This window comes from Myxocyprinus asiaticus, chromosome 46 (genome assembly GCF_019703515.2).
Source record: "Myxocyprinus asiaticus isolate MX2 ecotype Aquarium Trade chromosome 46, UBuf_Myxa_2, whole genome shotgun sequence".
Classification (NCBI taxonomy): domain Eukaryota; kingdom Metazoa; phylum Chordata; class Actinopteri; order Cypriniformes; family Catostomidae; genus Myxocyprinus; species Myxocyprinus asiaticus.
Window position 1 is genome coordinate 1,572,182 of NC_059389.1, and position 27,312 is coordinate 1,599,493.

General features: G+C 37.8%; 1 protein-coding gene across 4 annotated transcripts in view; it reads right to left on the minus strand.

Annotated features, from left to right (window-relative positions):
- Positions 1 to 350: 350 nt before the first annotated feature.
- LOC127435561 (GRAM domain-containing protein 2A) overlaps positions 351 to 27,312 on the minus strand; it is a 48,594-nt gene continuing 21,632 nt past the window's right edge. For 2 of the 4 annotated variants that reach the window (XM_051689096.1, XM_051689097.1), the window contains 10 exons: positions 17,371 to 17,428; positions 14,337 to 14,409; positions 13,099 to 13,202; positions 10,678 to 10,776; positions 10,386 to 10,457; positions 10,143 to 10,205; positions 8,020 to 8,176; positions 4,463 to 4,556; positions 4,020 to 4,127; positions 351 to 1,754 (listed from right to left, as the gene is read on the minus strand). In XM_051689096.1, the coding sequence (XP_051545056.1) occupies positions 1,751 to 1,754; positions 4,020 to 4,127; positions 4,463 to 4,556; positions 8,020 to 8,176; positions 10,143 to 10,205; positions 10,386 to 10,457; positions 10,678 to 10,776; positions 13,099 to 13,202; positions 14,337 to 14,409; positions 17,371 to 17,428 (832 nt within the window). In that variant the 3' untranslated portion in view covers positions 351 to 1,750. Of the gene's footprint in view, positions 1,755 to 4,019; positions 4,128 to 4,462; positions 4,557 to 8,019; positions 8,177 to 10,142; positions 10,206 to 10,385; positions 10,458 to 10,677; positions 10,777 to 13,098; positions 13,203 to 14,336; positions 14,410 to 14,738; positions 14,937 to 17,370; positions 17,429 to 27,312 lie in introns of those variants that run through there. The other 2 variants (XM_051689099.1, XM_051689098.1) reach the window with 2 other exon arrangements.

Below are 27,312 nucleotides of genomic sequence, written 5' to 3' on the forward strand. Positions count from 1 at the left end.
AGGGGTCATGAAGAAAGCATCATTAAAAAGAGTAACTATTTCAACATACAGAATTTGTGATTTTTAGAAATCTAAGTATATTCTTTATCCCAATGTTTTTCTGTTAACAAAGTCTGTAGGCTGCATTTACACATTTTGTGTTTACTTGTTTAACTTACAGCTATTACAAAAACACTGTATGATTATATACTGGAATTGTACTTTGGAGGATAGAAGTTTATAGAGTTTGGAATTATATGTTTGAAACCACAAAACCATTAAAAAGATCAAAACCTTAAAGACCTTGAGACAACTAGCTCCCAATGACAGCTTTAAGTTAAAGACACAAATCAAAGTAAAAAGACACTAAATCTGGAAAAAAGTGTTTATTAGTTTTACGTTTCTATCTGTGTCAGAAAGTTCAAAAGCATCTCAATTTCCTACAGCGTGGCCAAAATCATGTGCATGTCAATAGTCTTTACATACAAACTGTACAAAATATCACAACTAATGTATCATACTGTATCGCTCATTTACAGCAAAACCTATTCGATCACAGTATTAAATATCGATTTCCTGGCATGTTTTGCATGCCTGAAATGCAAGCGAATATTTCAAGTACTTGACAACCCCTACAAAGCATTTTAATTTGTCACAAATAAAGTAAACAGACAGTTTTTACGATTACAAGCAAACATTTTGCGCTAACGTCATACGACAGTTATTCAGTAGGTCAAAACTGTAACACATCAACTATGGTCGTCTCTTCGTCCGGCTCCAAAACACTCACCTTACTTTGACATTTCACTTTTCTTCCATTCATACGCTGCCGTTATTTGTGTAGAATTTTTAATGTAACCTTAACATATATTGTGAAATGCATATTGGACATCCGTAAACACGACATTCCTTGTCTTTCTCATTTTTTCTCTAATGAGTTTACATAAACGAACGTTTACGTATATAAATGAAGAACTTCTCTACTGTAACACACTGCAAAAAAAGAAATATATAAAAATCTCGTTTTGTCTTGTTTTCCAGTAAAAATATTTAAACATCATTAAAATAAGATACATTTACTTGAAAAGCTAAATTCTGTAACATATCATGAAATATTAATTTATTATTATCTTCCTTATTTGTCCTCATTGTTATTTAACAAAACTTAATACAAGAAAAAAAAATGTATGTGGTTAAAATATGAACTTAATTCTTAATTAAGACTCATAATCTCACACAATTTTGCTTCTTAAGTATATTTATCTTGTTTTAAGTATTTTACTAAAAACAACGAGAAAATATTTTTTGCAGTGGTAAATTTCCACATTTCAGGGTTGGTGAAGAGAAATGTTCGCTCTTCACAAAAACAACAAACACAGAAATCTAGTTTAAAGCGTATCCAGCCATCCTGAGACGTTTTCCAAATTTTCAGAACCCTGAAAGTAACATGAAACAGTCGCAACCATAATCCAGACCAATCCTTTCCGATGTTTTCCCGTATCCTGGATATATCCTAGATGCAGGTGAGTTAGGTGAAGCCAGGCGACTACGGCTAACATTCCTCAAGTTGGGAATCTTCATAGTTCTCTCTATGTTGACGGTCAGTATTCCAGGTGTCACAGCATTGCAGGAAGAGCCACTCACCCTTGCCATCTGCTGTTTGAAGCTAAATACTACGTCGCTACTGCTCAGCCTGTAATTGAGCTGGTTTTAACCTGCAGACGCAGCTCTCCTGGATGGCGTTTGCAGAGTTGGCACGTTTAAACCAGGGTTACCTGGAGAGAGTGTTGAAAAACATCAATTACACTGGCCCTTTAAACAAATATGTGAGTGCAAACGCTTCTAGCTAACTTTGTGCGTCGTTGCATTCACAAAATGTGTCAGAGCGCAATTTATAACACAACAAGTTTGCATTGCTTTTGCATCGTTGACTCAAGGGGTGCTGTAGAGGGCATTAGCAAAACATACTTTATGCAAATACACGAGTGCCAACGCTTCTAGCTATCTTTGTGCATCGTTACATTCAAAAATGTGTCAGAGCGCAATTTATAACGTAACAAGTTTGTGTTGCTTTTACAGTGGTGCTGCAAGGGGCACTATTGCAAGCATTAGCAAAACATACTTTACGTAGCAAAACATTAACATAACATACTTTACGTAAATTTGCGAGTGCAAACGATTCTAGCTAACTTTGTGCATCGTTACGTTCAAAAATGTGTCTGAGCACAATTTATAATGTAACAAGTTTGTGTTGATTTCACAGTGGTGCTGCAAGGGGCACTACTGTGTGCATTAGCAAAACATACTTTACACAAATACGCGAGTGCAAACGCTTCTAGCTAACTTTGTGCATCGTTACGTTCAAAAATGTGTCTGAGTGCAATTTATAATGTAACAAGTTTGTGTTGATTTCACAGTGGTGCTGCAAGGGGCACTATTGCGGGCATTAGCAAAACATACTTTACATAGCAAAACATACTTTACGTAGCAAAACATTAGCATAACATACTTTATGTAAATTTGCGAGTGCAAACGATTCTAGCTAACTTTGTGCGCTGTTGCATTCAAAAATGTGTCAGAGCGCAATTTATAATGTAACAAGTTTGTGTTGCTTTTACAGTGGTGCTGCAAGGGGCACTATTGCGAGCATTAGCAAAACATACTTTACGTAGCAAAACATTAACATAACATACTTTACGTAAATTTGCGAGTGCAAACGATTCTAGCTAACTTTGTGCATCGTTACGTTCAAAAATGTGTCTGAGTGCAATTTATAATGTAACAAGTTTGTGTTGATTTCACAGTGGTGCTGCAAGGGGCACTACTGTGTGCATTAGCAAAACATACTTTACACAAATACGCGAGTGCAAACGCTTCTAGCTAACTTTGTGCATCGTTACGTTCAAAAATGTGTCTGAGTGCAATTTATAATGTAACAAGTTTGTGTTGCTTTTACAGTGGTGCTGCAAGGGGCACTATTGCGGGCATTAGCAAAACATACTTTACGTAAATATGCAAGTGCATATGATTCTAGCTAACTTTGTGCGCTGTTGCATTAAAAAATGTGTCAGAGCGCAATTTAGAATGCAACAAGTTTGTGTTGCTTATACAGTGGTGCTGCATGGGGCGCTATTGCGGGCATTAGCAAAACATACTTTACATAAATTTGCGAATGCAAACAATTCTAGCTAACTTTGTGCATTGTTACGTTCAAAAATGTGTCAGAGCGCAATTTAGAACGCAACAAGTTTGTGTTGCTTATACAGTGGTGCTGCATGGGGCGCTATTGCGGGCATTTGCAAAACGTTTCTAGCTAACTTTGTGCATTGTTACGTTAAAAAATTTATCAGAGCGCAGTTTATAACAGAACAAGTTTTTGTTGCTTTTGCATCGTTGACTCAGGGGGTGCTGTAGCGGGCATTAGCAAAACATACTTTACGTAAATTTGCGAATGCAAACGATTCTAGCTAACTTTGTGCATTGTTACGTTCAAAAATGTGTCAGAGCGCAATTTAGAATGCAACAAGTTTGTGTTGCTTATACAGTGGTGCTGCATGGGGCGCTATTGCGGGCATTAGCAAAACATACTTTACGCAAATACGCGAGTACAAACGATTCTAGCTAACTTTGTGCAGCATTGCGGTCAGAGCGCAATTCATTACGCAACAAAAGTTTACGTTGCTTCTGTAGCATTGACACAAGGAGTGATATGGCGGTATTAGCAAAACACACTTTACCTAAATACGCGAGTGCAAACGCTTTTAGCTATATTTGTGCATTATGTTCAAAAATGTGTCAGAGCGCAACTCATAACTGCTTTCATAGCGTTGCCGCCAGGGCTGCTACCACAGACATTAGTCTTCTACGCTCATAGATAATCTTGCTGAGCAGGTTAGTTAAAATGTTGACATGTTTATAACTAGCAGGCTAAATAACAACACATCTTGTTTAATTGAAGGGAACTCTCTATCGCCCTCTTGAGTACTGAGGTTTGTTACCACAGTAGAAAAGATACTGTTGAATAACGTGTGTATGCGTACCTCTCTCTCATAGACATCGCAGGTTGTGTGTTAAGGAAGGACAGTTGTTGTTCGAGACTGCACACCCGAAACGCCAGATAACACGATGAAATGATGAGCAAAATAATTCTGTGAAATACAAACACACAGTTAAAACTCTTCCAAGAAGAGCAGATGTTAGCAACTTTTTAAAGTGCCATTACCGATTACAAGAAATCAATATATCAGACAGAAAACAAATTCTGGGTCGAATTCAAATTTTGAAACTAGAACTTTTTTTTAGCCTCCACCTCATAATCTGATTGGATTCACTGAGGTGCAGGTTTCACTGAACAAGCAGCAGAGGGCAACATCACACACAACAGATTATAAAAAACAAGAAAAACTCTGACGTCCAATGAATTCACCACAACTCAAACTTAAAACCCAGTGTGAACTGGACCTGTAATCATGTAAACACTCACAGCAGTATGAAGAACTTCAGGAGATGATACTCCATGTGACCCAGTTCTGCTACCGGTTCAGTCAGCAGGATCTTCTCCGCCTCCAAACATCTCTCTGCAAAACACGAAACGTTATAACCAGGTCACTAAACGTTTTAGTGACCATTATCCTTATTTCCAATTGATTTTTGTCAACATCTATGTATCACACCTGAGGAAGTGTTTCAAATGGGCCAGTGTGTTTTGGTTTCCAATATGTTTTCCAGCACTATTTATCTGATAATATTTCAAATGTGTCAGATGCTTCATGTAGCGCAAAGAACGTTTTTGTTTATATAAAATACGGCAACACATACAGCACCATCTCAACCTTGTTTTTCCAATAATAAGGACATTGTTTTGATCTTTTGGTTAACAAGTGTCTCATAGTCAAATGTGAAAATGAGCTTGTCCGCCTCATAATCAAACAGTGTGTGAATATTTTCCCATCTCTATCACAGCTGTTTAAACGCCGTCTGAAGTTAAAGCCCTCCAGTCAGAAACATTATCCCTAAAATCACTGTGTCAACACAGCGTCACCTTCAGCCTAGAAACTGTCCCTTTCACATACTGCGGACTGTAATATGAGACTGAATGCTGCGCAAATATTTAGAGAAAAACTTGAAGTGCATGGAGCAATAGTTCGTTACAGAGCATTATTAATTCTATAATATGCAGAATGGAAAGTAACGTACATAAATGGAAAATGTGCCTAATTGTGAAACAAATATCTGCTTATTTGGACAGTAAATAATTGATGGAGTTTAAGGTTTACAGTTAAGGAAGCTAAAGTGCTTCTCCATTATGAATAATGAAAAAATGAAACAGTCTTTGCCTTATAGTTTAACATCAGAGATGATGTTGCATCTGTATATTGTAATGAAAAGTTAATTGCTGTATAATAACAGCGTTTAATCCATTATAGTGTCAATGGTGTGATATTATAACAATTTGACACTATTTTCCCCAATTGTTCTATAATTATTATACACGTAGTTTGACCTAATATTGAGATTTCATGTATATTAGTACTTTAAAAACTCATTTGTCACACTACAGGAACATTTAACATAAACTAGTGGCAGACTAAAAGTGTGATATTACAGATATAGGTGACTTTTGTATGACAAACTGTGTGTTATGTTCCATAATATAGTATATACATATATATATATATATATATTATACACTGTATATACTATATTAATATATAATATTATGAATATTGGTCACTAAATAATATTATGAAATATTATGATTTTTTTATATTTACATTTACATTAAGTAGTTTATATATATATATATATACAGGTGCATCTCAATAAATTAGAATGTCATGGAAAAGTTCATTTATTTCAGTAATTCAACTCAAATTGTGAAACTCGTGTATTAAATAAATTCAGTGCACACAGACTGAAGTAGTTTAAGTCTTTGGTTCTTTTAATTGTGATGATTTTGTCTCACATTTAACAAAAACCCACCAATTCACTATCTCAAAAAATTAGAATATGGTGACATGCCAATCAGCTAATCAACTCAAAACACCTGCAAAGGTTTCCTGAGCCTTCAAAATGGTCTCTCAGTTTGGTTCACTAGGCTACACAATCATGGGGAAGACTGCTGATCTGACAGTTGTCCAGAAGACAATCATTGACACCCTTCACAAGGAGGGTAAGCCACAAACATTCATTGCCAAAGAAGCTGGCTGTTCACAGAGTGCTGTATCCAAGCATGTTAACAGAAAGTTGAGTGGAAGAAAAAGATGCACAACCAACCGAGAGAACCGCAGCCTTATGAGGATTGTCAAGCAAAATCGATTCAAGAATTTGGGTGAACTTCACAAGGAATGGACTGAGGCTGGGGTCAAGGCATCAAGAGCCACCACACACAGACATGTCAAGGAATTTGGCTACAGTTGTCGTATTCCTCTTGTTAAGCCACTCCTGAACCACAGACAATGTCAGAGGCGTCTTACCTGGGCTAAGGAGAAGAAGAACTGGACTGTTGCCCAGTGTTCCAAAGTCCTCTTTCCAGATGAGAGCAAGTTTTGTATTTCATTTGGAAACCAAGGTCCTAGAGTCTGGAGGAAGGGTGGAGAAGCTCATAGCCCAAGTTGCTTGAAGTCCAGTGTTAAGTTTCCACAGTCTGTGATGATTTGGGGTGCAATGTCATCTGCTGGTGTTGGTCCATTGTGTTTTTTGAAAACCAAAGTCACTGCACTCGTTTACCAAGAAATTTTGGAGCACTTCATGCTTCCTTCTGCTGACCAGCTTTTTAAAGATGCTGATTTCATTTTCCAGCAGGATTTGGCACCTGCCCACACTGCCAAAAGCACCAAAAGTTGGTTAAATGACCATGGTGTTGGTGTGCTTGACTGGCCAGCAAACTCACCAGACCTGAAGCCCATAGAGAATCTATGGGGTATTGTCAAGAGGAAAATGAGAAACAAGAGACCAAAAAATGCAGATGAGCTGAAGGCCACTGTCAAAGAAACCTGGGCTTCCATACCACCTCAGCAGTGCTACAAACTGATCACCTCCATGCCACGCCGAATTGAGGCAGTAATTAAAGCAAAAGGAGCCCCTACCAAGTATTGAGTACATATACAATAAATGAACATACTTTCCAGAAGGCCAACAATTCACTAAAAATGTTTTTTTTATTGGTCTTATGATGTATTCTAATTTGTTGAGATAGTGAATTGGTGGGTTTTTGTTAAATGTGAGCCAAAATCATCACAATTAAAAGAACCAAAGACTTAAACTACTTCAGTCTGTGTGCACTGAATTTATTTAATACACGAGTTTCACAATTTGAGTTGAATTACTGAAATAAATGAACTTTTCCACGACATTCTAATTTATTGAGATGCACCTGTATATATATATATATATAAACTACTTAATGTAAACGTAAATATAAACATAATATTTCATAATATTATTTAGTGACCAATATTCATAATATAAATGTAATATACTATATTTATATATAATATAATATTTCAAAATCATAACATTTTACAATACTGGTAAACTCATTCCAGACAAACTGCACTTTCATGCGTTTTAATATTTATTATTTGTTGTATCTTTTCTATATTCCTAATTAACATGAAATTCTTATCTTTTAAATGTATGTTTCTTTTTTCTTTAGATATGTATATGTCTATAGCTTTACACATATACTTAATTTTAACCTTATATATTTTAATTCTTATCCTTACATTTCTATTCAATTTGATGCAACACCTTGCATCCTGTAAAATGACAAAAAAGAGCTTGACTTAAAAAGATGATAGAAATGATGAAAAACGTAAAAGAAATGGTGATCATTTACAACACCTTAAATATACACACTTTCCCTTATTCATTAACATAAATTTTAACCTAAAATCTTGATGTTCAATAAAACAAAAGGTCATGGTAATGTCAGTAACAACCCGTATGCATTTAAAATTCAAAACGTCTTGTATATAAAAATGAACATTTCTCATATTCTGCAGTTATTACAGTAGATATAACAGGTGTGTGTCGTACCCTCCAGTGGCGTCTCTGCGATGTATGGCGTGTCTCCTGCACTCAAACTGCTCGTGGAGTTACCCAACAGATCCGGCAGTGATGATACGGAGGGCGTTGATGGTTTCCGCCGCCATTTCAATATGGGCGTGAAATCTGTGGCCACTGGAAACTCATCCTAAACAAACATGCATAAAAATAACATTGCAACAGTTGCATTATTTGCATTTGCAGATTGTTAGAACGTGTGTTATGTTAAACTGTTAGAACTAGCCGACTGATTGCAAAATTCATAGTAAAAAAACGATTTTAGAAAAGTACCAAAAATAAATGATGACGGCCTGGTAAAAAGTTTGCAATTCAATTTTAATGTGACCTTTAGAGAACTAAAAGAAAAAAGTTGAAGATCTAATATTTTATTGTAATATTACACTGAATATAAATATTACACTGTATTATTTACAGTATTATGTAGGAGTAATTGACAACGGACCATTGTATTATTCGAATGTTATGTAAAGGTGCAGAGAATTACTGAATCTTTAATATTAAATAATGTTTATCTCAAGATATTTTTCCTGTTTATTTTGTAAAAACACTGTTGTGTGTAGAACTATTACGACACTGATTAATAATCACACAGTTACTATTTCAACAGTGATTCTGTCTTTTTTTCTAGTTGTTTCATTGTAACTGTACGACTCTTTAAAGTTCCGTTCATTTGAAACTTTGCAACAGTTTGAATGAATATGGCGAGGTAATGTAGAACTGTCAACAAATTTAAAACGGAAATAACTGTCAATTTATAAAACATCTGTCAACCAATTAGAACCAAGCATCCAAACATTCCATGGGATAATAACGGTAACAAATAACATTCTTATTTATTTTGAAATAAATAAATAATAATTCCAGTTTCTTTTTTTACAAACTGAGAGACAAATCAAAATGAATGTCTGTGAAATCAGTGTTGGTGACTAATTAACTAAAATGACTAGTCAACAGTTTTCACAATAGTGTCGTATTGTCTAACAACGAGCTACAGTTTCCATATAAATGATTCAGTGATTCACTTGAGCAGCCTAAAAGGAACTTTAAATATTTAGTTAATTGCTGCTGTTAATCAGTATATATCGATTCAGTTATATAACATAGATGTTTTCTAGTTTGTGTATATTAAGTATAAATTTATGTTCAATTTAAAATTGTCACCCTATTTAATCCTTACAAAAATTAACCATGGTTTTACAATAAATACTTTGATTAAACTATTGTTACTACAGTAAAACCAAGGTTATTTTTCGTAAGGGAATTAAACATATAATTGTTTTTTAATTTTATATCACTATTAATATATATATATATATCAGGTGATATTATTGAATTCTGCAATCAGAAGTGTTATTTATTTAAAAAATATTTTCTTGTTTAAATAGATACAATGTAGTTAGCTAATTTTTGTACTTTTTAAAAGAATTTGACTGTAGTTTAACTACTTTTTTTCTCCCCTTTTTCTCCCCAATTTGGAACGCCCAATTCAGTGCTCTAAGTTCTCGTGGTGGCGTAGTGACTCGCCTCAATCCGGGTGGCGGAGGACGAATCTCAGTTGCCTCCGCGTCTGAGACCGTCAATCTGCGCATCTTATCACGTGGCTTGTTGAGCGCGTTGCCACGGAGACGTAGCGCATGTGGAGGCTTCACGCTATTCTCCGCGGCATCCACGCACAACTCACCACACGCCCCACCGAGAGCGAGAACCACATTATAGCGACCACAAGGAGGTTACCCTATGTGACTCTACCCTCCCTAGCAACCGGGCCAATTTGGTTGCTTAGGAGACCTGGCTGGAGTCACTCAGCACGCCCTGGATTCGAACTCACGAACTCCAGGGGTGGTAGCCAGCGTCAATACTCACTGAGCTACCCAAGCCCCTAGTTTAACTACTTTTAAGTTATTGGGCAGTTTTAACATACAAATGTACATGCAGACAATGTTGTAAGTTGTGAATAAATCAGAATATTTCTTTAATTTAAAACGGTTAACAGTATGACTTAATAAACGGTGTAAATCCATGACTAATTCTACATTATATGCAGGCTGTTGTTTTATATCAATGCATATTTCTTTTTTGTGTATTTTTCATACTGTAGAGAGAGAACCCGGTTCCTCCAGAAACTCCTTTAGGCTTAAACTCTTTTTTCCGTTCACCTGAGAATCAAAGAGACAGTAAATCATGTTTCTGTCAGTGTGTATCACACAAAAACACAATGATCAAACGAGCATGCTTTTATGAGTCTTGTTGTGATACACTACTATATGACAACATTAAGAACATCTCAACAACAAAACACCAATAAATGATGGCAGATGTCTAGTGTGTGTTGTCACCTCTAAGTGTGTGCAGATTCTTCTCAACACATCATACACGCTGTCCCGGGACAGTAGAGATACAAACACATACTGTAAGAATAAGAAAAACAAGAAATAAGTCTTCAATGGCTTTCCATTTGATCTCATTGCTGTCATCACCATGACAGACTATGTAACTTTGACCTTCCAGTGATCTTTGTGAAAACTGTGTTTTGACTGGCACTGGATCAAACTGCATGATCAAGTGTGTGAAGTGTTTGTTTAAGGGATGAGAATGCATGCATATGTGCATGTTTGCATTAATCAGCACCTTCTGGCTGGTGTCGGTAGTGATGGCGAGTCCGTTCGGGACCAGTCCGGCTGTTTTGTGTTTTTTCACCAATCGCACGGAGACCACCGGGATCGCGACCTAAAACAACAGAAAAGACCGAATCAATGCCATTACAAGCAGCGGCTTTGCTAAAACTTCCTCTGTAGCAGTAGTTGTCAACTTGTGTGTCGCAGGACGGTTCCCTCAATGTGAAAAACAATGCGAAATGCAAATAATAAAATGCAACTAATCATATCAGACTCTGGATCTTTGAACTTTCCGTTCTATTGGCGTTAAGACCGAACAAACAGAAAGAAAGATAAAACTAAACTCATCCAAACAAACTCAAAACTAAGCCAAACGAGTGATGAATGGAACATAAGGTTAAGCACAGCTGACATGTAAACAGATATAGAGAAAGCAGTCGGGAGGTCATAAGGTCAATGTTCTGACTTCCCTCCGTTTGTCGGTCACTAGATCACTGAGTTCACTAAATGTATGACAAGTTAGTCGTGAGTTATTTAAAGCTCTTTAAGACACCTCTAATCACATGGGACTATGAGTATAACAAGTTTGCTTTGATATACTGTAGACATTTCTATAAAAAGAACACTTTTTGGCCCAAACATTTCTGTGATTACTAGATAAGGATTTTAATAATAAAATAAAGCAATTTCTAGCAGATTAAATATTTTGGAGCTGAGCATAACTAGACAAATGTACTTGATGGTGACTATAGAAATTTCTATAATTTACCCTTAGAATTCTTCAGGCCTGGAAATCACAATTTCGTGATATTTCCTGGTTTTCCGTGCATGTGGTTACCTAGAGTTACTGATAGGATGGGTGGCATTATTAGGCAACGTCCACACTAACACGTTTTTGTCTTAAAACTACGTTTACACCTCTCATCCACACCAAAAAACACTCTCCAATGCCACACAGTTCGACTGTCAGACACCACTTTAGTCACCAATATATAGTGCATCCTTAAAACGAATGCAAGATTTAAAAAAAAATGGAGAATTGTAGAGATCGAACAATATAGTTTTTTAACCTCCTGAGACCCCACGTCCACATGTGTGGACATTACGTTTTGGCTTCAGTGTAGGCGATGCTTAATTAAATTGAATCTAAACTGACTGATCTCAGTTCAGGAGACTCTGTGCTGTCAGTAAAGGGTTAAACTTTCGATGCACGGAGTCATGTGACCAAACAACATGGCGCTGATCACAGCGGAGTTTGTCTTTGGGAGAAACGCCAGTAAAACTTCATCTGGTAAGAAATCTAATTACATTTTTACATTGAAATCTGTTTGAGTCAAAAGATTAGTGTCTCTAGTTTCATCCGATATGACATTTTAAAAATGAAATCGATTAATCGTGAAACGGCACGCTGTTAAACACAATGACCACATTCGTGGACTATAGGCTCATTTTCAGTTTAAATATCACATTGAGAATTAATAGATGCATCCAAAAACTGGAAAATGTGTCTGTCAGAGGCTTTATATGGAGTTAGGATGAAAATAAGGTGCATTTCAAACTGTTCTGAGACCAGTGCAGACAGACAGCACACTGGAGGTTAAGTAATGCACTAAATAGGGAGCAAGGGAGCATCCTATAGCTCTCTATGAAGTGCATTCACTCCTAAAATCTGATCAAAAGTTCAGTTTCAGGCTGCAGATGATGTTTGGATCACTCAACATGTTTGACAGACATGTGACAATGATAATCAGTACATAGATTCAGAATTTATAATGTATCATTTTATTTTAACATGGTTGACAGTGATTGGATGATGCTGGACATTACTTTAAATCAGAATTAATTATGATAATTTCTGATGTGATGTCTGTAACATCTCATAAACATGAATAATCAACACTCCTGGAAACATAATGAAGAACTTCATGAAAAACAATCAGACTTTCTATAGCTTGATATTATTTAAAATGTCACAGCTTAGTCCCGCTGTCCACATATGAGGACATACATTTTTAGGAAAACTATCTGGTCCAAAAAAATTTTTTTTGCTTGTTTATTAGGAGCTACTAGTTACAACTCAAAAAGGGGAATGGAAAATGCACACAGCAGTCACGCTCGGGTCTCAGGAGGTTAATGACCGATACAATACAGATTATTTTTGAGTTTAAGTGTCCGATAACCGATATGCATAACCGATTTTTAACCTACGTAACTGCTTTATAAAACGAATACTGCGCACAGTCTACAAAGAATTTAGCTGACTAGTTATAGTAGCAATACACACTTGTTTAAAACTGCCCAATCTTAATTAATATTTAAAATGCCACATGTCCAACTCTATCGGTAAACCCGATATTTAAGAACCGATAACAGATACATGAAAATATCGGTTAAAATACACCGGTCAAACTGATCGATTGTATTCAGTACAAACCTTGATGTCTTTGCCGAACAGGTTGGCGTAGAAACACAGCCAGTTTCGAGAGATGTAAAGTCTTCCTTGCAGCAAAATGTCCCGTAGAAGAGCACAAGAATAGACTAGAGGAAATATAGAAAACATTTCAATAATGACACACTTGTTTGTGTGCGGTACAATATTTTCATTTTCAGTCTAACACTAGAGTTCTGCTACCCATACAGGCTTTTTTTACATTTAAAAGGGAGGAAAAAATTATTTGTCATTTTGCTTATTTGATGTTGACAATTTTGAAAATAGTTGGACGTTTTTTATTCATATATTTTTTATTTTTTTTTGGGGGGGGGGGGGGGGGATTTTTCCCCTTTTTCTCCCAATTTGGAATGCCCAATTCCCAATGCGCTCTAAGTCCTCGTGGTCGCATAGTGATTCGCCTCAGTCCGGGTGGCGGAGGACGAATCCCAGTTGCCTCCGCATCTGAGACAGTCAACCCGCGCATCTTATCACGTGGCTTGTTGAGTGCGTTGCCACAGAGACATAGCGTGTCCTGGAGGCTTCACGCCATCCACTGCGGCAACCATGCTCAATTCACCACACGCCCCACCGAGAACAAACCACATTATAGCGACCACGAGGAGGTTACCCCAATTTGACTCTACCCTCCCTAGCAACCGGGCCAATTTGGTTGCTTACGAGACTTGGCTGGAGTCACTCAGCACACCCTGGGATTCGAACTAGCGAACTAGCGAACTCCAGGGGTGATAGCCAGCGTATTTTACAACTGAGCTACTCAGGCCCCTTTTATTCATATATTAATACATTTCATGTTTGATTTTAAGGAATATTCTAGGTTCAGTACAAGTTGAGCTCAATCTACAGCAGTTGTGGCTTAATGTTGATTACCCAAAAAATGTAGATTATTTTCTTTAAAAAAAAAAAATATGCAAAAATCTGGGTTACAGCGAGCGAGGCACTTACAATGGAAGTGAATGGGGCCAATTTTTGGAAATTATTCTTCTAAATTAATTTTTGTGGTAATCAACATTATGCATCAAATATTGTCAATTGAGCTTAACTTGTGCTGAACCCGGAATATTCCTTTTAGGATGAGAAACAGTCTGTGTTGGGTCGCCAATTGATGTCCAACATACAACTGATCTAAGTGAAAAATCGCTAAAATTTTACGTACACTATATTGATGCATTTTATTTACAACAGTTGACTAAAAAGAATATATCGTAAGTCAGATTCATTACCTTTCATCAGTATCTCCTCCTTCGGAACGGCTGAGAAGAGTTTGTGATATTGCGAGTTGTATTTACTGACCGTCTGTGAAGAAAAACAAACGTTAGCGTCTGAGAAAGATTTTGTCATTGGTTTTAGCACACTAACATCTAACATGCAGCAAATCCTGCGATTTGATTGGACCTGCTCGACCTTGGCGTTGACCCTGCAATTAGGTCGATGAAAGCATTGCTCTCTAATTTACATTAATTGACACTGACTGTAATTGCATTGGTACAACAAGCTCTAAATTGAAACAACGTCTAAATCTAATAGCCTATATGGATGTGATTCGCAGCTAAGCGGCACATGCAAACATAAGTAATGTATAAACAAAACAAACAGATCAAGCTAGCTTGTTTAAAGATGCACACCATTTGTCGTCTTCTCTCATTTCGAATTATTCATAGACAAAATCCACTTGTCCGACTGGCCTAGAAGTGCTACAACGATAACTCTCGTTCACAAACTCGAAACTTGAACGCAAGCCACTGGAAACATCTGAACTGATTTCCACTTGATATAAACGTACGATGGCTTTATGGTCCTCTTGAGTCCATCAACTCAGAGTTTGAAGTGCTGAAGTGGCCTGTGACTCAAAGCTTTGTAATGTTTAACCACAATCTTGCATCATGTTAAATGCTCAATTGCAGACAGAAACTTGTTGAGAAACCAGAAAGCTTCAGAGCATTTGACACTAAACAGTACGACTGCATTTATTAATTGGAGCTCTTAATAATAATAAGTCATGTTATGCTTAGTTTATCAGTAGCTTATCTTGTAGAAGATGGAACCAGCAATGCCGAGGTCAAAAGGTCAGTTCTCAGGGAACACGCAAACAAATACAATGTGGGTACTCGGATTGTAAGGGGCCATTCAGACCAATCACGTTCTTTGCGGTAAAAAAAAGGTTGACGCAATGCAACGTACAGAATGCAGATGTCTCGGGAGACGGTTTTAACAGCTAAATTGTTTTTATATTTATATATTTATGCATTTGGCAGACGCTTTTATCCAAAGCGACTTACAGTGCCCTTATTACAGGGACAATCCCCCTGAAGCAACCTGGAGTTAAGTGCCTAGCTCAAGGACACAATGGTGGTGGCTGTGGGGATTGAACCAGCAACCTTCTGATTACCAGTTCAGTGCTTTAGTCCACTACGCCACCACCACTCCATGTTTTTAAGGGGCTGTTCAGACCAAACGTGTTATTTGCGCTAAAAAAAGCAACACAATGAATAAATCAGAATGCAAGTTTCTCGAGACGCGTTTTTAGCAATCAAAGTTTTTTCAAGGGGCTGTTCAGACTGAATGCGTTCTTTGTGCAAAAAAAAAAAGAAAAAGATGGAAGCAATGCAACATACAAAACGCAGGCGTCTCGTGAAGTTTTTCTTTTTTTAAAGGCCCGTTCAGACCAAAAGCGCTCTTCTCGCTAAAAAAGCATATAGACGCAACGAACAGAAGAGAACGCAGATGTCTCGAGACAGGTTTTTAACAGTTTTTTTAAGGGGCTGTTCAGACTGAACACGTTCTTGCGCTAAGACAAGCTAGACAGAACAGAACCCAGCTAACTCTAGAGGCGTTTATTTTATTTTAATTTATTTTTCTCCCCAATTTGGAATGCCCAATTCCCAATGCGCTCTAAGTCCTCGTGGTGGCGCAGTGACTCGCCTCAATCCGGTTTGCGGAGGACGAATCTCAGTTGCCTCCGTGTCTGAGACCGTCAATCCGCGCATCTTATCACGTGGCTTGTTGAGCGCGTTGCCACGGAGACGTAGCACGTGTGGAGGCTTCACACTATTTTCCGCGGCATCCACGCACAACTCACCACGCACCCCACCGAGAGCGAGAACCACATTATAGCGATCACGAGGAGGTTACCCCATGTGACTCTACCCACCCTAGCAACCGGGCCAATTTGGTTGCTTAGGAGACCTGGCTGGAGTCACTCAGCACACCCTGGATTCGTCTTTACTCGCTGAGCTACCCAGGCCCCCGTGAGGCATTTTTAACAGTTGAACTTCTCTTTAAGGGTACGTTAAGGCCAGATACGTTCTTGCAGACCCTTTTTTGCAAAAAAAAAAAAAAAGCTAAACAGAACAGAACAAAAGTGGCTTTTTAGAATGAACATGTTCTTTGTGCCAAAAAAACAAAAAGCTTGACGCAATGAACAGAACGCAGGAGTTTCGAGAGACGGTTTTAACCGTTGAAGTTTTTTTTAAGGGGCCGTTCAGACCAAACACATTCTTGCGCTAAGAAAATCTAGACAGAACAAAACAGAACGCAGGTGACTCGAGACTCGTTGAACTTCTCTTTAAGGGGTCGTTCGGGCCGGATGCGTTCTTGAACACCCATTTTTGCTATAAAAAAAAAAGCTACAAAAGAAACGGACAGAACAGAACGTAGGTGTCTCGAGACATGTTTTTAACCGTTGTTTTAAGGGGACGTTCAGGCCGAACATGTTCTTTGAGCCAAAAATAAAAACAAAAACAAGCTTGAAGCAACGCAACGAACAGAACGTAGGTGTCTTGAAACAGTTGAGGTTTTTTAGGTGGCCATTCAGACTGAACGTGTTCTTTGTGCTAAAAAAAGCTAGACGCAACACAACGAATAAATCAAAACGAAGTTGTCTCGAGACGCGTTTTTAGCAGCTGAAGGAGTTTTTAAGGGGCCGTTCAGACCTTTTTTGCTAAGAAAGAAAGAAACAGAACAGAATGCAGGTGACTCGAGGCACATTTTTAACAGTTATATTTCATATGGCATCAAAAAAACGCGGCGCTCCAGCGCAAAACGATGAAAGAACAGCGAGATGCGGCACAACTATCAAAGACGTCCATCTAGAGCATGTTTACGTAGAAAAACAGCACGGACGGACGCAAAAACGTGCTCTGTGTGTGCGGCCAGAGTCACTTCGGATAAAAGTGTCTGTCAAATGCATACATGTAAATATAGTTATCTATGTAAGAGGTAACAGAAAGAATTATAACAATACAGAAATATACTCACTGAACCCCTGTAGCATTTCTTAACGTCTTCATATGACAAATCGTCAATGAGTTGAAGCCTGAAAATACACAAACACAATATTAATCATTAATAGCATATGGGAACATGGGAACTACTTCAATACTGTTTCAGACAGGACTGACTGATCCAAATGTCACAGAAAATGCATGTATACAAACAATCACACAAACACACATGAAGCTCAGGAGCTCAACTACCATTTCAGCCACAGGCAAAGGTGTGCAAATGACTCCAGTGAGTATTTAAACATTAAAGGAGGGATCAGAATATCAGAGATTACTGAGGTCTTTTATTCTCAGGAGAAACAACAGAAATATATATCACTCGAAAATGCAATGTTTGTGGTTGCACCATGTAATATTGCAGATCTCGTCTCAGTCCAGCAGCTCTTTCACCTAATTCCCTGATCTTCTGCACACAGACAATAAATCATTGTTTATAACTGCTGACCGCTGACTTCAGAGAGTGCACACAGTGTTCACAGCGCTTGCGAATGCTGCTTCCTGCACGTTTCCTTCCTGAAACGCTCTGCTGACAGTGTTTCACCGCATTTCAACCTGCAAATATCCTCGTTTCCCTTGTTAATGGTGCAGTGATAGTGTTTAAAACAAATGAGTTACAGCAGAAATATTCACAGCTCTCAATAAAAGAATGAAAGGCTCCTTTTCAGAATAAAAATAAAATAGGATTTAAGTGTCAAGCGGTGCAACCATCAAGTAAAATGTAGTATTGTAATTTCTTTCTACTTAAACACACAAGAGTGCATAACTAGTAATATTATAACCCATATAATATATTCAGTATGTGAATGAAGTCTGTTTGAAATCTTTGCAAATTTATTAAAAATAAAAAAATAAAAAAATCACATGTACATAAGTATTCACAGGCTTTGCCATGACACTCAAAATTGAGCTCATGTGCATCCTGTTTCCACTGATCATCCTTGAGATGTTTCTACAACTTGATTGGAGTCCACCTGTGGTAAATTCAGTTGATTGGACATGATTTGGAAAGGCACACACCTGTCTATATAAGGTCCCACAGTTAACAGTGCATGTCAGAGCACAATCCAAGCCATGAAGTCCAAGGAATTGTCTGTAGACCTCTGAGACAGGATTGTATCGAGGCACAGATCTGGGGAAGGGTACAGAAAAATTTCTGCAGTATTGAAGGTCCCAATGAGCACAGTGGCCTCCATCATCCGTAAATGGAAGAAGTTTGGAACCACCAGGACTCTTCCTAGAGCTGGCCGCCCGGCCAAACTGAGTGATCGGGGGAGAAGGGCCTTAGTCAGGGAGGTGACCAAGAACCCGATGGTCACTCTGACAGAGCTCCAGCGATTCTCTGTTGAGAGAGGAGAACCTTCCAGAAGAACAACCATCTCTGCAGCACTCTACCAATCAGGCCTGTGTGGTAGAGTGGCCAGACGGAAGCCACTCCTCAGTAAAAGGCACATGACAGCCCACCTGGAGTTTGCCAAAAGGCACCTGAAGGACTCTCAGACTATGAGAAACAAAGATTGAACTCTTTGCCCTGAATGGCAAGCGTCATGTCTGGAGGAAACCAGGCACCGCTCATCACCTGGCCAATACCATCCCTACAGTGAAGCATGGTGGTGGCAGCATCATGATGTGGGGATGTTTTTCAGCGGCAGGAACTGGGAGACTAGTCAGGATCGAGGGAAAGATGAATGCAGCAATGTACAGAGACATCCTTGATGAAAACCTGCTCCAGAGCGCTCTGGACCTCAGACTGGGGCGAAGGTTTATCTTCCAACAGGACAACGATCCTAAGCACACAGCCAAGATAACAAAGGAGTGGCTATGGGACAACTCTGTGAATGTCCTTGAGTGGCCCAGCCAGAGCCCAGACTTGAACCCGATTGAACATCTCTGGAGAGATCTGAAAATGGCTGTGCACCGACGCTCCCCATCCAACCTGATGGAGCTTGAGAGGTCCTGCAAAGAAGAATGGGAGAAACTGCCCAAAAATAGGTGTGCCAAGCTTGTAGCATCATACTCAAAAAGACTTGAAGCTGTAATTGGTGCCAAAGGTGCTTCAACAAAGTATTGAACAAAGGCTGTGAATACTTATGTACATGTGATTTTCTTTTTTTTTTTTTTTTTTTGTCTTTTTAATAAATTTGCAAAGATTTCAAACAAACTTCTTTCATGTTGTCATTATGGGGTATTGTTTGTAGAATTTTGAGGAAAATAATGAATTTAATCCATTTTGGAATAAGGCTGTAACATAACAAAATGTGGAAAAAGTGAAGTGCTGTGAAATATTTCCGGATGCACTGTATATATATGTATATATGTTTACCTTGAAAAAAAGATTTATGCTCTTGTGTATGTAAGGTGCAAATAAAGTATTTTAATACCTTTTACTGGATGGTTGCACCACTTGACATTTTTAAAGTCATTAAATAAAAATACAAAAAGTTTTTGTAAAAAATGCTGTAAATGTTTTTTCAAAATGTATAGAACCAACAAGTACTCAAATAATAAATATCTATGAACTTAACACGCGTGTTTTTAACTAGATTTTTTTTTTTCTCCCCAATTTGGAATGCCCAATTCCCAATGCGCTCGAAGTCCTTGTGGTGGAATAGTGACTCGCCTCAATCAATTTGGGTGGCGGTGGACGAATCTCAGTTGCCTCCGCGTCTGAAACCGTCAATCCGCACATCTTATCATGTGACTTGTTGAGCGTGTTACCACGGAGACGTAGCACGTGTGGAGGCTCACCCTATTCTCCGCGGCATCCACGCACAACTCACCACACACCCCACCGAGAGCGAGAACCACATTATAGCGACAACAAGGAGGTTACCCCACGTGACTCTACCCTCCCTAGCAACCGGGCCAATTTGGTTGCTTAGGAGACCTGGCTGGAGTCACTCAGCACACCCTGGATTCAAACTCATGACTCCTGGTGTGGTAGTCAGCGTCAATACTCGCTGAGCTACACAGGCCCCTAGATTTTTTTCTATATTTTTTATCATCTTGGACAATCTTATTTGTCAACAACCCATGGGTTAAAAACAATTAAAGTTGTCCAATATGACAAAATGAGAAGTCTTTTAAAAATCTAGTTTAAAACACGTGGGACAAGTTTGTAGAAATATAATCCATGTTGGTTTCATTGATTTTTGAAAAACATTTATAACATTAGAAATGACTTTTAAAAAATGTCAAGTGGTGCAACCATCATGTAAGAAGTATTAAAGTACTTTACTTGCACCTTAAATACACAACAGTATACACAACTTAATCATTAATTTCAATATTGTTTTCAAAATATTTTTTCAAAGTAATATACAGTATATATATATATATATACACACAGTATATACAGCTCTGGAAAAAATTAAGAGACCACTGCAAAATGATCAGTTTCTCTGGATTTACTATTTATAGGTGTGTGTTTGAGTAAAATGAACATTTTTGTTTTATTCTATAATGTACTGACAAAATTTCTCCCAAATTCCAAATAAAAATATTGTCATTTTGAGCATTTATTTGCAGAAAATGACAACTGGTCAAAATAACAAAAAAGATGGCATGTTTTCAGACCTCGAATAATCCTGATTTTCAATCACAGCTTTCATGGGTCTTGGCATGCTCTCTACCAGTCTTTCACATTGCTGTTGGGTGACTTTATGCCACTCCTGGCGCAAAAATTCAAGCATCTCGGCTTTGTTTGATGGCTTGTGGCCATCCATCTTCCTCTTGATCACATTCCAGAGGTTTTCAGTTCTGGAGATTGGGCTGGCCATGACAGGGTCTTGATCCGGTGGTCCTCCATCCACACCTTGACTGACCTGACTGTGTGGCATGGAGCATTGTCCTGCTGGAAAAACCAATCCTCAGAGTTGGGGAACATTGTCAGAGCAGAAGGGAGCAAGCTTTCTTCCAGGATAACCTTGTACATGGCTTGATTCATGCGTCCTTCACAAAGACGAATCTGCCCGATTCCAGCCTTGATGAAGCACCCCCAGATCATCACCAATCCTCCACCTGGTCGTCTAATGGTTAGACGGAGACTTGGAGATGCCTTCAAGCCACAGTGTCTCGCACCCACTGTGAAATTTGGTGGAGGATCGGTGATGATCTGGGGGTGCATGTTCAAGAAAAACTATGGTACTAAAACAGTATCATATCACATCCAAAAAAAGATGACCAAAACCTTTGAAGTATGATAGAGTAAAACACAGTATCCATTCAGAAACACTGATGTTACCTCAAGTTACTCTGCACAAACACAAATTAAACTTTAAAAAGCTGCAGAACTGTAAACACTGGGCTGTGTGTAGATAAAGCAGTTTCTTCCTCTCATGATTGAACACTCAGTTACACAGAAATGGGAATGTTTAACAAAATATCTGAATTCTGAATCAAAAAGTTATTCTGTTTGCAGAGTTGGTTTCCTTAACATCACTGAGATCCTTGTGTCATGTGTTTCGTTCTATTCTGTTGCATTAACAACACACACACACACACACACACACACCTAGTTACTACATAACCGTGAAACACACAGTTTGAGGCATGATTTAGTAACTCACTCTGCGGTCATATTTGCAACCGTTTCCTGTTCGTCTGAACTTAAACAGTCACTTGTTGCTGTTTGTCTTCTGAAGCAAACAAGAGTTTTTAAAATACTTCTGTTTCTTTCTCGTTATAGTCACTGAGGACATTTAACACTAATTTTCAGTTGTTGATCTGATAAGACTTAAAACTGGTATTTTCCAAAGAGAACGTTCCATGATCCTACAGTGGCACGATTATCACAAAAAATCATAATTGAGGATTATTTGGCCATATATTGTAATTGCGATTAATCAGGCATTTATTAGGCCTTTATTGGATATATTTTTTTATTCATTCCTTATATTTACCTCTACATATATCTTTACACATTCTATAGTTATTTCACACTTTTATGCTGCACATTTACACAATATACTGAAAACTTTTAAAGGACATAATTTGCACAATATTGGTATCTTTTGTTTTTACATATTATGTACATTGTTGGGGGAAAACAAATGTAAAGGGGCTGTAAGGCAAGAATAAAAATTCAGATACATGCCAGAACCCCTTTACATGGAAATGGGTAGAAATTTACTTTATGGAGGAACTGACAATTAATTAAAGGTTTAAAAATGATTTAAAGTCACTGGGTGAAATGGAGAATATATGTAAATAGTGGTCGACCAATATATCGCCGAGGCCGATAAATCGGCAGATATTCTGACTTTTTTAATTATCACATCGGCTGATAAATTTTCCCGTTTGGCCGATTTGTTTCTTGAGGGCGATGAGAGTTGGCTGCTTGCATGTGAAGTGACTGAGACAAGTAAACAACCAGTCACGGTTCGTTTTGTTGTAACGTGCCATCGTGTTACTACAATACAATAAAGACCGGTGTGCAACACAGTGTCATTTAAACGGTCCGCATATCAGAGCCGTGGCAGACGCGTTTGAGCTCATAATGTTAAAGTGCTCGACAGTTTCATTCTCCCTCTCTCCTCAACAGTTCCCTGTAACATTTAACTGTCTTGTTTAATGATAAAAAGGCAAATATCAATAAACTAACATCATCTATACCGTCTGCTAATATGCACATATCTCTTTAAACAGATGTAATAAACCAACCTCACAAAACTTCAGCAGATCCAGCATCCATAATTTATTTACCTCTAAAGCACGTATTCTATCAGCCTCTTCTCAACAGTTCCCTGTAACTTTTATCTTTCTTTTCTAATGATAGAAAGGCAAATATCAATTAAACTTCTATTATATACTTTCTGCAAATATGCAGATATCTCATTTAAACAGAAGTAATTCACGAACCTCACAAAAATCCAGCTTTTTCTATCGGTCAAGCGCTCATGTAATATCTTCCTCTGAAGCATGTATTCTATCAGCTAGAATCAAAAACTTCAGGATCAAAAGTTCCTCTGATACACAAATCATGATGGTCAGTCCGTGACAATCCAAGCATGTGATCCAGGCCGTTTAAACTGTCAGGAGGTTGAGGCTCGCACTGGATCCGCACGAGCACGTGAGTGCAGCTTCAAAGTAAAAGCGCTTCACGTGTGCTATAAGTAAATGTTTTATTCACTATCACTGTATGTACAATTGGTTTGATTCGGTATTTTTTTAGTAAATGCGATTGTTAATGCGCACATGCCATCCATAGACGCTGGACTACTGTGTGTACTGGTATTTCCTTCTTCCTAATATATTAACAATTTCTTCATGTGCAAAAAAATTACTACAATTTGATGACTAAACAAAAATCAGAAGAAACTGCTATCTACCATTTAAAATACAATATTTTATTTATTTATTTATTTTTTTTACAAATTTAAAAGTTTTTTGTGAAATTGAGTAAATATAGTGCTAAATAAGAGTTTATATATTTTTTAGCAATTTTATGTTTATGTTATTTGCTATATTAAATTGTGTGATATATCGACATTGTATCGGCATCGGCCATTAAAAAAAACGAATTGTCAGAAGTCTATAATTCTATACATTTTTGTAAATGGCAGAGAGGATAACCCACCTGTGTTTTTTATTTTATATTTAGTTATTTTATTAATTTTTTACGTTTTTGGTTCTGTACTTTTAATTTTAAAAATGTATTAGTACAGTATATGTTGCAATTAACATTAACTAAGATTAATAAGTGCTTTGTGTTTATTGTTAGTTCACGTTAGTTAATGTTAACCAATAAAATCTTACTGTAAATTGTTTCCAAAATATTTATCCAAAACAAGCAAGTAATTCAATTGCTGTTTTATATATCAGTAAATGAAAACAGGGCCAAAACAGTCAACTTCACACTAACATTTTTGAATAATTTACAGAAAGTGAGTAAAAGCACTAGTGTAAAAGCAGCCTTACACATAAAACAAGCTCATGTCGTTTAATTTATATCAAAACCACAGTGAGAAATCCGACAGGAAAACTGCGATGAAACACAAAATCATAAGTGACACAAACACAAGGTAGAAAAATGTGTGAAGATCAAATCTACAGGCTGTCAAATAAATTTAGATCAATTATTAATGCTGAAATCACACTGTCAACCTAGAAGCTTTGAAGATCATCATTAAAGACAATCAGACATGCATGCAGCATTTCAGGAACTTAATGAGAAACGTGATGATGTACAACCCAACATGTGTTAAAACTATTAAACAGGCAGTAGAATACAGCTACGTTCAACAAAGAGTACTATTTACTAGTTAATTTAGCGAGTGCCGTCCAGTTCTGAGAAATAAATAAGGTCATTTTTCAATTTAAATCCATACTGTGCACAGTACACATACTGTAGACATAACATGGACAGTATATAAGTATGCTGTTCCAAATAAACCCCAAGTATGCGCCCCTCTCTCAGCTCGTATCTAAACGTGAGCGTTCTGCACGTGCAGTTTGCTGCAGTCACTTCATCATCACCTCCTCGTCTCACACACTGTGGTGAACGTTACGCCTCAAACCCCAAACACAAACACCATTTCACCAAAAATACATTTAAACCAAAGCGAGCATGTGTAGTCAGTGCAAATGAGACAATCTCATGTGAAGATTTATATTTAAATTAAAATCAGCATAAATTAAATTCAGTGCGACAAATTTATTTAATTTATGCTAACCCTAACCCTAACCCCTACGCCATGATGTATAAATAATACATTTCTATTTAAATAATACATCGTTATTTTTTTGCATTACAGTAACAAGTATTTGAAAATGAATCTGCTTTGACCTCGCTCCAAAAATGAGTTTCTTTGATTCATTTTCACAACTGTCTGTATCTTCATTTGGACATCCACAAATATTCTGAATGAGGTATGGCCTCATTTGAATATTAATCAGAATTAAATACATATTTATATACACTATATTGCCAAAAGTATTCGCTCATCTGCCTTTAGACGCATATGAACTTAAGTGACATCCCATTCTTAATCCATAGGGTTTAATATGACGTCGGCCCACCCTTTGCAGCTATAACAGCTTCAACTCTTCTGGGAAGGCTTTCCACAAGGTTTAGGAGTGAGTTTATGGGAATTTTTGACCATTCTTCCAGAAGCGCATTTGTGAGGTCAGACACTGATGTTGGACGAGAAGGCCTGGCTCGCAGTCTTCGCTATAATTCATCCCAAAGGTGCTCTATCGGGTTGAGGTCAGGACTCTGTGCAGGCCAGTCAAGTTCTTCCACACCAAACTCGCTCATCCATGTCTTTATGGACCTTGCTTTGTGCACTGGTGCGCAGTCATGTTGGAACAGGAAGGGGCCATCCCCAAACTGTTCCCACAAAGTTGGGAGCATGGAATTGTCCAAAATCTCTTGGTATGCTGAAGCATTCAGAGTTCCTTTCACTGGAACTAAGGGGCCAAGCCCAGCTCCTGAAAAACAACCCCACACCATAATCCCCCCTCCACCAAACTTCACAGTTGGCACAATGCAGTCAGACAAGTACCGTTCTACTGGCAACCGCCAAACCCAGACTCGTCCATCAGATAGCCAGATGGAGAAGCATGATTCGTCACTCCAGAGAACGCGTCTCCACTGCTCTAGAGTCCAGTGGCGGCGTGCTTTACACCACTGCATCCGACGCTTTGCATTGCACTTGGTGATGTATGCCTTGGATGCAGCTGCTCGGCCATGGAAACCCATTCCATGAAGCTCTCTACGCACTGTTCTTGAGCTAATCTGAAGGCCACATGAACTTTGGAGGTCTGTAGGGATTGACTCTGCAGAAAGTTGGCGACCTCTGCGCACTATGCGCCTCAGCATCCGCTGACCCCGCTCTGTCATTTTACGTGGCCTACCACTTCGTGGCTGAGTTGCTGTCATTCCCAATCGCTTCCACTTTGTTATAATACCACTGACAGTTGACTGTGGAATATTTAGTAGTGAGGAAATTTCACGACTGGACTTGTTGCACAGGTGGCATCCTATCACAGTACCACGCTGGAATTCACTGAGCTCCTGAGAGCGGCCCATTCTTTCACAAATGTTTGTAGAAGCAGTCTGCATGCCTAGGTGCTTCATTTTATACACCTGTGGCCATGGAAGTGATTGGAACACCTGAATTCAATTATTTGGATGGGTGAGCGAATACTTTTGGCAGTATAGTGTATATGCATATATACAATCGGAATATAATATGACCCGATTTTAATATTATTCAAAATATTGACTTAAAAGGGTTAGGGCAAATGCGTGAATGAATAAATGTATAAATATAATATATAATCGGAACATGACCTAATTTTAATATTAATCAGAATTTAATGTATGTATATGTGTATATGTATAATAGAATTATAGCCTGATTTAAATATGAATCTGAGTTTAATAGTATATGTACTGTATATGTTTATACTGTATATCCTTGTGCGACCTTCTGCGTGGACATTGTGTTTTGTCTTCTCAATACGATATGCATAATTTAACCTCCTGAGACCCGAGCGTGACTCCACATAGTTTTCCTAAAAATTGATGTCCTCATATCTGGACAGCGGGACTAAGCTGTGACATTTTAAATAATATCAGACTATAGAAAGTCTGATTTTTTTCATCAAACTGTTTATTATGTTTCCAGGAGTCTTGGTTACTCATGTTTTTGAGATGTTAATCAGAAATTATCATAATTAATTCAGATTCAAAGTATGTCCAGCATCATCCAATCACTGTCAATCATGTTAAAATAAAATGATACATTATAAATTCTGAATCTATGTACTGATTATCATTGTCACATGTCTGTCAAACATGTTGAGTGATCCAAACATCATCTGCAGCCTGAAACTGAACTTTTGATCAGATTTTAGGAGTGAATGCACTTAACTGCATAGAGAGCTATAGGATGCTCCCTTGCTCCCTATTTAG